The sequence below is a fragment of the Chiloscyllium plagiosum genome, unplaced genomic scaffold (assembly GCF_037043375.1).
Source record: "Chiloscyllium plagiosum isolate Xiang-an unplaced genomic scaffold, Cpla_swu_hap1 HiC_scaffold_6, whole genome shotgun sequence".
Lineage (NCBI taxonomy): Eukaryota > Metazoa > Chordata > Chondrichthyes > Orectolobiformes > Hemiscylliidae > Chiloscyllium > Chiloscyllium plagiosum.
In genome coordinates, this window is record NW_028270144.1 from 2,476,801 (window position 1) to 2,488,482 (window position 11,682).

Genomic DNA, 11,682 nt, shown 5'->3' on the forward strand with positions numbered 1-11,682 from the left:
GGTAAAATTAAGATTTCACATTCAATAAGTTCAACATGCCTACAGATATGAAACATACCAGCAAAAAATATTTTGATGTACCTGTATTTCTCAATTTGCTAAAAGTTCAGCTATAACACTAAACCACACTTCTCTCCTTTGCAAATGATCAAATCTTGGGTCAAGTGCAAATTGTGAATGGTCATTTAGCAAATTGATGAATAAAAGCAAAAGCAAAATTCTGTGGATTTTGGTGATCTAAAATAAATGCATGATGTGGAGGAGCACATTGGGGTGGACAATGTTAAAAATCACACACCAGGTTTATTTGGAAGCACTAGCTTTCGGAGCGCTGCTCTTTCATCAGGTAGCTTAAGATCATAAGATTTATGATCCTGCTCCACAGCTACCTGATGAAGGAGCAGCGCTCTGAAAGCTAGTGCTTCCAAATAAACCTGTTGGACTATAACCTGGTGTTGTGTGATTTTTAATCTCATTATCTTGTATACCTCAATTAGGTCCCCTCTCCTCCTCCTTTTCTCCAATGAAAAAGTCCGAGCTCAATCAACCTCTCTTCGTAAGATAAGCCCTCCAGTCCGGGCAGCATCCTGGTAAATGTCCTCTGAACCCGCTCCAAAGCATCCACATCTTTGCTATAATAGGGTGACCAGAACTGGACGCAGTATTCTAAGTGCGGTCTAACCAAAGTTTTATAGAGCTGCAACAAGATCTCACGACTCTTAAACTCAATCCCCCTGTTAATGAAAGCCAAAACACCATATGCTTTCTTAACAAGCCTGTCCACTTGGGTGGCCATTTTAAGGGATCTATGTACCTGCACACCAAGATCCCTCTGTTCCTCCACACTGCCAAGAATCCTATCCTTAATCCTGTACTCAGCTTTCAAATTTGACCTTCCAAAATGCATCACTTCGCATTTATCCAGGTTGAACTCCATCTGCCACTTCTCAGTCCATCTCTGCATCCTGTCAATGTCCCGCTGCAGCATACAACAGCCCTCTATATTATCAATGACACCTCCAACCTTTGTGTCATCTGCAAACTTGCTGACCCATCCTTCAATCCCCTCATCCAAGTCATTAATAAAAATTACAAACAGTAGAGGCCCAAGGACAGAGCCCTGTGGAACACCACTCACCACTGACTTCCAGGCAGAATATTTTCCTTCTACTACCACTCGCTGTTTTCTATTGACCAGCCAATTCTGTATCCAGACAGCTAAGTTCCCCTGAATCCCATTCCTCCTGACCTTCTGAATGCGCCTAACATGGGGAACCTTATCAAATGCCTTGCTGAAGTCCATATACACCACATCCACAGCTCGACCCTCATCAATGTTTCTAGTCACATCCTCAAAGAACTTGATAAGGTTTGTGAGGCATGACCTGCCCCTCACAAAGCCATGTTGACTACATTTAATCAAGCCATGCTCTTCCAGATGGTCATAAATCCTATCCCTCAGAATCCTTTCTAACACCTTGCAGACAACAGACGTGAGATTGACTGGTCTGTAATTGTCGAGGATTTCCCTATTTCCTTTCTTGAAGAGAGGAATTACATTTGCCTCTCTCCAGTCCTCAGGTACGACTCCAGTGGAGAGCGAGGATGCAAAGATCTTCGCAAGATAAACTATATATAATATATATTTATTATATATCCTCTATAATAGTGAAAAATTATTTGAAGAACCTATGGGGTCAATTTAATAACACTTCAGTGATGAGCAATCAACACAGCCATTCAATTGATATTTTGCGATGAATTAAAATTCACAATTGAGCATGTTGTGTAATGTACACCACAAAAAGAGCTGAGTAAATGGTGATTTTATGTTATTTGAAACAGTGCTCAGAATAGAAGAGCAGTATTTAAACATTAACCAATATTAAAATGTTAGAAATAGACTAAACACATACAGTGCAAAAATATTAACTAAATATTAATCTTGTTTCTGTTTGTTCATTAAGCCTGCATATTTTAATTAGAATTAGAATTTATTGTCACGTACTCAGGTACAGAGATATAGGGTGACAGTGAAAAATGATCAAAGTCACCACTCTCCAGTACCACCTTAGGTACAAAAGTACCTAGATACAAAATCTTAGATGCAAAGTAGAAAAATAAGGAAATAAAGTTAAATGTTTAACATCACAATCTTTCTTAAATGCTGAGCCATGCGCCTGGATCTGGTCTTTACCACTCCGACACAACATCATCACCAGCATGAAGCAGTTGGCCAGCCTTGAGGGCCAACCAGTCCACACCGACACTCTAAAGGATTACCCACCCAGACTCATTTCCCTCTGATTAATGCACTTAATACAATGGACATTTTAACATGACCAATACACCTGGCCTGCACATCTTTGGACTGTGGGAGGAAACCGAAGGAACCCAGAAGAAGCCCACGTAGACACAGGGAGAATGTGCAAACTCCACATAGACAGTTGCCCAAAGGTGGAATCGAACCTGGGACCCTGGTGGTGTGAGGCAGCAGTGCTAACCACTGAGTCACCGTGTCTTGACTGACATTGCTGCTGCCACGAGTCTGTGCTGGACCGATCTCAGCAATTCAGCTGCTGTTGAAGTTGCCACATCCTGCACTGGGCACTGGGGCCAACCTCACCCCCCTCCACTACCACTGCCAGGAACACAACCTCACCCCCCTCCACTACCACTGCCAGGAACACAACCTCACCCCCCTCCACTACCACTGCCAGGAACACAACCTCACCCCCCTCCACTACCACTGCCAGGAACACAACCTCACCCCACTCCACCACCACTGCCAGGAACACAACCTCACCCCCCTCCACTACCACTGCCAGGAACACAACCTCACCCCCCTCCACCACCACTGCCAGGAACACAACCTCACCCCCCTCCACTACCACTGCCAGGAACACAACCTCACCCCCCTCCACCACCACTGCCAGGAACACAACCTCACCCCCCTCCACTACCACTGCCAGGAACACAACCTCACCCCCCTCCACTACCACTGCCAGGAACACAACCTCACCCCCCTCCACCACCACTGCCAGGAACACAACCTCACCCCCCTCCACCACCACTGCCAGGAACACAATCTCATCTACCTCCGCTGCTGCTGCTGCCTTCAGGAGCACAAACTCAACTCCCTCCACCACTAGGAACAAACTTTGCCTCCAACACACTGGACAGCTAAATGCTGGTCGAGCTCTCCACAGAAGGTAAGTAAGATTAAAATTTAAAAATAAAAGAGAAAAAAAATGATAGAAAAGTAAAAGCAGGAGGAGCAGATGAGCTTTGGGCTCAGGCACCCACATGCTGAACTGCTATTCCCATTGCCATCGTGATCAGAAGGGTCAAATCTTGATTGTATACTTATGTATATTATGATTCACAGAAAAGAATGTTCAACATAGTTTAAAGTAAATTGTATAAAATGTGATGCATTTGTTTGGTAACTTTTAACAATTATTAAAAATGAATGCCATTTTCATACCACAATGAAATAATCAAATTGTAATCTAAAATGAAGTGCCACTGTTTTGAAATAGTATAATATTTTGATGAAAACTGCATCAGATAACTATTTAAACAAAGTACTTATTATTCCCTAATTGCAGTTTAGCCAATCATTTGGCCTCAGAACACGAACAACGCGTTTGTTCCTGTAGTCATATTCATACTGTCTGGCTCCATTAGAGAAGTAGAAGTAGCCTGGAGATAAAAGAAGTACAAAACTTAAAAATATTTTACAAATGTAATAATGTAGTACAAAATATAAATCAAACTAAACTATCACGGTTTTTCAAAATATTGAATATTCCATTCCTCCAGAACTCACCTTTGCTTTGAAATGCTGATTCTACTTTGTTTCCAATACCTGGAAAGTCATCAACTATTCTTCTTGGGTAGTCTCTGTCCATTTGATTTTTCCATGTATTATAACTAAATACAGGATAATAAAATAACATTGAAATAAAGGATCATTGAAACATATCTATCTTGTCAATTATTTTATTTTTATTATCTAAGTCTTTGTCATAAGTCAATATTATTAAAATAGTAACTCTATTAATATTATCTTTTCCCAGAATAATAAGCTTTGAAGAAGTCTTAGAGAAAGTGAAGATAAAGTCCCAGTAGTCTTGCGATAAGTGTGTTCTCTCATTAGCTGGTGGTGGTTTAACTGAAGGTCACCACGTCTCAGGAAAGGGGAGAAGTTGAGTAGAAGAACCCTTCATCAAAACTTTAGTCAATGTGGGAATTAAACCCATGCTGTTGCCATTAGTCTGCATTGCAAAACAATCACCCAATCAACTGAGTTTTCTGATCCCGTTTTAGAAATGTTAATTAGATTGTGAAAGAAATTTAATTTATTCCTGAGTAATGGGAAATGCATATTAAACTCATACTTACCTCCAATATTTATTTCCAACAAAGAATAAGACTTTTCTTGTTTCCTTGATATATAAGGCAGCATCTATGTGTGTAACAGATCTTGGAAATTGAAAGGATCTGATGCTCCTAGGATAACCTTTCAAAATCCTGAAGCCTTGAATTAGCCAATATTTTGATCCTAGGGGGTTTTAACAAATATCTTAATCAACAGTGACGAGATAGGGCAAAACTTCAGAACGTTTAAGAAGTATTCAGTAAGTTAACAAATGCTTAGCAGAAAATATAGGAGCGGAAAGCAAGAAATGAATCTTCAGATTTCCATTCTTCATTCTACACTCATCAGCCAAACAAACGAAGAAACAGATCTGTTGATTTTTCTTACAAATTTTAATGTGCAAGCTTAATTTTTATCTATGATTTGAACTGATCATGCAATACTCTAGAACAATCTGCAAATTGTGTGTAAAATATAGTATAAAAATTCTAGAACCTTTGAAAATGGCCACTGCATCTCTGTTCTTGAATTCAACAGCAGCATCTACTGATCGAATATTTGGAAAAATATATTTGATTGGGATTACTGTCACATCTTGACGTTGATAATGTTTCCTCCAAAAAATTCTAAACAATAAGAAAGTTTATTTAATTACTAAAAACAATTTTTTAAAATCCAGAATCTATACAGGTACAATGTAATGTAGTCATTGGTAATCAAATCTACAGAAATATCAGCACTGAGGCTAATCTGAAATTTAAAAAAAGCCTACAGTGCAATTTACAAACATAACCATCAATCTTAAAATACAGAACATTTTAGTAGCAACTGTTTGGAAATAAGCCTACAATTCAAATCTGCTTTGTACAATTGGATGTGAATGCTGTGCAGTTTTTATAGATCTAATCTCAGAAAATCAATTCCATCAAGATCCTGAAGTGTTGGAGGCTGAGTGGTGACCTTATAGAGATCTGTAAAATCATGAGGGACATGGATAGGGTGAAAAGTGAGAGGAAAAAGATTTTAAAAAGACCTGAGGTGTGAGGTTTTACACAGAGGGTGTTATGTGTGTGGAAAAAGCACCCAGAGGAAGTGATGGAGGTGGGTACAATTACAACATTTAAAAGGCATTTGATGGGGATATGAATAGGAAGGGTTTAGAGGGATATGGGCCAAATGCTGCCAAAGGAATTAGGTCAGATTGGGATATCTAGTTTGGTGCAGACCAAGTTGGACCAAAGAATCTGTTTTCGGGCTGTGTGACTATTGCATAATTACATAGTGTATTCACAATTTGCAGTATTGGTCTCCTCTAAAATTTGATCATGACATCACAGAATTGTTATCGTGGAGAAGGAGATAATTCAGCCCATTGTATCTGCAGAGACTCCCTGAGCATATTGGCTTAGTTTAATTCTTCTGTCTTTTTCCAGTAATGCTGCATTTAACGCCTCCTCGAGCACCTCAATTAAACCTGCCCCCACCATATCGCACTTCAAGGCAATGCATTCCAAACTCTCACAATCTGCTCTGTGGAAAAGCTTATCATCTTGCATTTGGTTCTTTTGCAAAGTGCTTTAAAATTGTGCCCTCTGAGTCTCAAATGTTTCTCAGCCTTTCCCTCTCCATGTAAAATAATCCCAACTTCTTAAATCTATCCTCATAACTGAAAGTAGTCCTCTTGCACTCAGCTGCTGATAATTTGCCAGTGCTTCTATCTATTTTACTCAGAATGAAATTCCATGATGCAATCAGGTTTTTTCCCTTATTCACCATATCTTGTTACAGGAATATCTCTTGTTTTCTTGCTGTCTGTCTGGATAATCTCATCTGAAGTTACAAATGCAAAACAAAGGTTACATTTTACTATTTTCCTTTGGTGCAATGGATCAACACATACTAAATCATAGTGTTAGTTCTATAATAACTAAATAAATGATCAAATATTTTAAGCATTAATAACATTAGTGTAATAGTTACAATAAATATAATCAAAACTGTTCATACCCATTCTTAAAGAACCAAAGTTCTCCACGTAAACGAGCAACTGCATCAAATGACAATTGGGGATCACACTTGTCCGGAGTTTTTGTTGGTTGAGGTGGTTTAGGCCGTGGTTGTGTTGGTCTTGGACCTTGACGAGCTCCTAAAGTACAGCAGGAGAATTTAAAGTGTTTGGTAAATAAGAAAAATTATAAATTTTAAAAGTAATTAAGGTAAATTTACGTTTGAAGCAAATAAAGAATTCTAAACTCTATGGATACCTATTACTGAGAAATAGTTTTAGAAATGTAAGATAAATTGGAGAAAAAGCAAAGGAATGGGCTGAATGGAAAATGAAGAAAAACCTGCAGGATGTACTGTAAGAATTCTTTCTATGATGTAAAATTTTATTATTGTTGTAATAATTTGGAAATTACTTGTAAAATGCAAGAATTATGCAGCATTTTAAATGCAATATAAGTAATATTAATCTCATGAAATAGTTCCCACAGTCTATCACATTTTATTTAGAAAGATTTACTGATACCCATCTAATCCCCATAGTGTGGAAACAGGCCATTCGGCCTAATGAGTGTACACTGACCGTCCGAAGAGTACAAACCTTATTGAGTTCTTTGAGAAGGTGACCAAACAAGTGGCTGAGGGTCAAGGGGTTGATGTGGTGTATATGGATTTCAGTAAGGAAGTTGATAAGTTCCCCACAGTAGGCTGATGCACAAAATGCAGAGACATGAGATTGAGGGTGATTTAGTGGTTTGGATCAGAAATTGGCAAGCTGAAAGAAGTCAGAGGATGGTAGTTGATGGGAAATGTTCATCTTAGAGTTCAGTTACAAGTGGCGTGCCACAAGGATCTGTTTTGTGGCCACTGCTGTTTGTCATTTTTATAAATGACCTAGATGAGGGGACAGAAGGATGGGTTAGTAAATTTGTGGATGACACTAAGGTCATAAATCTTCTCAGCACCCTTCTTTGGTCTGGCACTGTGGCTCATTGGTTAGCACTGCTGCCTCACAGTACCAGGGACCTTGGTTCAATTCCCACCTGGGGTGACTGTGTGTGGAGTTTGCATGTTCTCCCCATGTCTTCGTGGGCTTCCTCCAGGTGCTCCTGTTTCCTTCCACAATCCAAAGATGTGCAGGCTAGGTGAATTGGCCATGCTAAATTGCCCAAAGTGAGGGATAAATATAGGGGAATGGGTCTGGATGTGTTACTCTTTGGAGGGTTGGTGTGGACTTGTTGGACTTGTCTCCATGCTGTCGGGAATCTATTCTAATCACCCTCTCCAAAGCATCCACATCCTTTTGGTAATGTGGCGACCAGAACTGTACACAGTATTCTAAATGCGGCCGAACCAATGTCTTGTACAATTTTAACATAACCTGCTAGCTCTTATACTCAAACCCCGTCTGATGAAGGCAAGCATACCATATACCTTCTTGACCACTCTATCCACCTGTGCAGCCACCTTCAGGATACAATGGACCTGAACTCCCAGATTTCTCTGCCCATCAACTTTCCCCAAGGCTCTTCCATTTACAGTATAGTTAGTTCTAGAATCAGACATCCCAAAATGCATCACCTCATATTTGCCTGGATCGAACTCCATCTGCCACTTCTCCGCCCAACTCTCCAGTCTATCTATATTCTCCTGTATTCTTTGACAGTCCCCTATGCTTTCTGCTACTCCACCAATCTTCGTGTCATCTGCAAACTAACTGATTGGACCAACAGTGCCCTCTTCCAGATCATTTATGTATATCACAAACAACAGTAGCCCCAACACTGATCCCTGTGGAACACCACTGGTCACCTTTCTCCATTTCAAGAAACTCCCTTCAACTACTGCTCTCTGTCTCCTGTTGCTCAACCAGTTCTTTATCCACCTAGCTAGAACACTCTGCACACCATGTGACTTCACTTTCTCCATTAGTTTACCATGGGGAACCTTATCAAACGCCTTACTAAAGTCCATGTATATGACATCAACAGCCCTTCCTTCATCTATCAACCTGGTCACTTCCTCAAAGAACTCTATTACCTTGGTAAGGCATGATCTCCCCCACACAAAACCATGTTGCTTATCACTGATAAGCCCATTCTTTTCCAAATATAAATAGATTTTATCCCTCAGCACCTTCTCCAGCAACACTCCCACCACTAACTGTATTTTGCCGGAATATCCCTACTACTCTTCTTGAATGGGGGACAACATGAGCAACCCTCCAGTCCTCTGGCACCTCCCCTGTACTTAAGGATGCTACAAAGATATCTATCAGGGCCCCATTTCCTCTCTCACCTCCCTCAGCAACCTCAGAATGTGGAAGATTTGTAAAGGGTTCAGAGGAGATTTACTAGGATGTTGCCTGGTATGGAGGGAAGGTCTTATGAGGAAAGGCTGAGGGACTTAAGGCTGTTTTTGTTAGAGAGAAGGTTGAGAGGTGACTTAATTGAGACATATAAGATAATCAGAGGGTTAGATAGGGTGGACAGTGAGAGTCTTTTTCCTTGGATGGTGATGGCTAGCACGAGGGGGCATAGCTTTAAATTGAGGGGTGATAGATATAGGACAGATGTCAGAGGTAGTTTCCTTACTCAGAGAGTAGTAGGGGTATGGAATGCCCTGCCTGCAACAGTAGTAGACTCACCAACTTTAAGGGCATTTCAATGGTCATTGGATAAATATATGGATGAGAATGGAACAGTGTAGGTTAGATGGGCTTCAGATTGGTTTCACAGGCAGGCACAATGTCGAGGGCCGAAGGGCCTGTAATGGGCTGTACTGCTCTACATTCGATGTTCTATCTAGTCCAGTGAGCACAATGTTCAACTTACCGTACAAAGCCTGGATGCCTCTCACGTCGTCCTTCGAGAGACGAAAACTGTTGATGTTTTGATAGGAATTGGGGTCGTAGGTGGGAAACATCAAAGCGGATCTCTGCTTTGAGTGTCCCAGTCCGAGAGAATGGCCAAATTCATGGGCCGCAACAAAAAACAAGTTGATTCCTGCGAAGATGGTGAAGCAACACAAATTGGTCAAGTTTATACGGAACGCTAGATATGAACAGTTTGAAAATGAGAAATGAATGAAGAATATGCATTGTGAGAACTATTCCATGAGCACCTCCTGAAGCCAATTTAACATTTGTCGTTTTAAATTTGAATTAAAATTACAAAATGCCGGCGCCCCGACATTTTCCACAGTCCATGTGATACGTCAGTGCATGAACAGTTCAATATACTCTCGGTTAAATCTCTCCCATTTCAGTAGTTGGAAACTCCTTACCAGATCTTGACAACGTCCACCTTTCATCTTCATCAAAGTGAGCATCGCCGCCGAGATCTGCTCCAGGAGCAAAAGCGTGCGCTAAAACACCGCCCTCTCCATCGAAGTCGCTAAAGTCCCCATGACCTAGGAGTAAACAGCACCCAAAAATTAAACGGCAGGAAGAAAATAAAACGGCAGGACACAGACAGAATTGTTGAACGTACTGCGACTTGCGAACGAAATCCTGATATCAGCTTCTCCGGAATAGAGTCTGACAAAGGTCAGGGGAGTGACATCGCTCCAAACTTGTAAAGCCAGGGGGATCACAGCATCCACCTCTCGCTTGCTCAGTTTCGACGTGTACTTTTCAATCCTAGTCGGGAAGAAGGAGGTGAACAAATAGTTGCTTTGTAAAAGTTTGTTTTCACTTGCTACCTGATGATGTGAGCCGCCCCAGCCGCGCTATCTACCTGTAGGTGATGGTGTTCCTGGGCCACCGGGGTGTCCCTGGGAAGAGACTGTAGGGCTGGACATCAGGCACTCCACAACGGGGCTTCTTCATCTCTGCCAGCGTCTCCCGGTCCAGGGTGCCAGTTACCTGCAGACCAAAGAATTCTTGCATTTCTTCGATCTTTCTCGTTAATCCGTCGTTGCTTTTTCTCAAAGCGGCCTCTGTCATGTTGTAAAATGTCTTCAGGTATTTCTAGTTAGAAAAGGAAAACAAAGTTTATTTCAAAGCTAAATGCAAATTTTCTCCCTTTATTTCAAATTCAACGAAACTGAGTTTTTACTTTAGTTGATTTTAATGCACAATTACTGTTTCATATATTATCTTTATATATTATATATATATATATATATATATATATATATATAGTGCATCGATATATGCATTCGCTGGTGGTATATATTGTACCCGACATTGGTTCCAGTCCTGTTCACTAACTGGTTCGGTGGCGGAGCTCAGCGGAAGAGCTAGACACACTGATAGATAAACAAATACAGAAAGAACGATAATCTTCATGTAGCTCATCTTTCCGTTCGAGAAGTCTTGTCATGAGTTAAGTCTTTCTGAATTGCCCGGGTTTTATAGGTAGTTGATCAGGATCTTGCACAATCCTAGCGTGTCTGACAGGGGGAAAATGACCAACATTTCTTTCAACCGGTGGCAGTGATATCACCAAGATCTCGGAGCTGGAGGCGTTACACGCATTCGTTTTGTTGTTTAAATAGTGCACTTTATATTTAGACAAAGAAATAACAGAAGTATGAAACACGCGAAGGGAGAGTCTCCCACATATTACGTAATAAAACAGAACATTTTCTTAAAGTTAGGGAAGATGACCTTTGACTGTTCTAGCTGAGTGGGAAGTTTGGAAGGAAGATTTGCTTGTTAACGAAGTTGAATTTTAAAAACCACTTCCTCAGAATGGTCTATTCCTGTGCCTATTTCTTATGGTATTAATGCACAACTATTTTGTTAGAAAAAGCGACCAGCCAAATCTCCCGTTATATTTGCCAAACAGCTAGCATCTGGTCATTGGAAGAAATCTTCTTCACTTCCATGGGAGGATCATCTTAGGCGTTTCCTGTAAAGTTTCAACCAGATTTTCAGTCAAAGTTTGTCTCTTCCCATTTTTCAGAAAACAGGGCAGAGTGTCCAAAGGCTGTAAGCTGAAAGGGAAATAGATTTTGAATTATCAAGAAAATGAAAATCTAACTTGACAAAGCAGCACTATATGTGTTCAGTTCAGAAACTCTGCACTAACTTTAATGGGTTGGCAATGAATAAAAATGTCCATTATTTCATTAGTCTTTCATTCGATCAAAATCGAATTCACAATAATCTTTCAGACTATGTAATGGCTCTATTCCCCAATGTGGAGCAGCTTCATCTCTTAACTAAATACAGAAAGTCTATTATTCTTTCTCTGATCATTAATGGCATGGCAAAAAAAAGGCCCATATATCATCTGGCATGATATTTTTTGCTTGAAACTCTTCAGCCCTGTACCGTATTTATATAT

General features: G+C 40.4%; 1 protein-coding gene across 1 annotated transcript; it reads right to left on the bottom strand.

The window, feature by feature from the left end:
- Positions 1-3,022: 3,022 nt before the first annotated feature.
- On the bottom strand, positions 3,023-10,818 carry LOC122550420 (collagenase 3-like). The gene is made up of 10 exons (XM_043691129.2): positions 10,572-10,818; positions 10,126-10,358; positions 9,880-10,028; positions 9,674-9,799; positions 9,223-9,393; positions 6,392-6,530; positions 4,880-5,010; positions 4,408-4,567; positions 3,833-3,936; positions 3,023-3,705 (listed from the first exon to the last, which is right to left on the bottom strand). Exons 1-10 carry the CDS (start codon positions 10,686-10,688, stop codon positions 3,602-3,604), a joined length of 1,434 nt encoding a protein of 477 aa, XP_043547064.2. The 5' UTR covers positions 10,689-10,818; the 3' UTR covers positions 3,023-3,601.
- Positions 10,819-11,682: the final 864 nt, after the last annotated feature.

Bases quoted from the DNA above. Each gene is read 5' to 3' on its own strand.
- LOC122550420 (XM_043691129.2), bottom strand. From the start codon at position 10,688: ATGAGCTACATGAAGATTATCGTTCTTTCTGTATTTGTTTATCTATCA. The intron at 10,359-10,571 runs GTACAATATATA...TTTTCTAACTAG, and splicing joins AGGACTGGAACCAATGTCGG to AAATACCTGAAGACATTTTA. The intron at 3,706-3,832 runs GTGAGTTCTGGA...TTTTATCTCCAG, and splicing joins ATCAGCATTTCAAAGCAAAG to GCTACTTCTACTTCTCTAAT.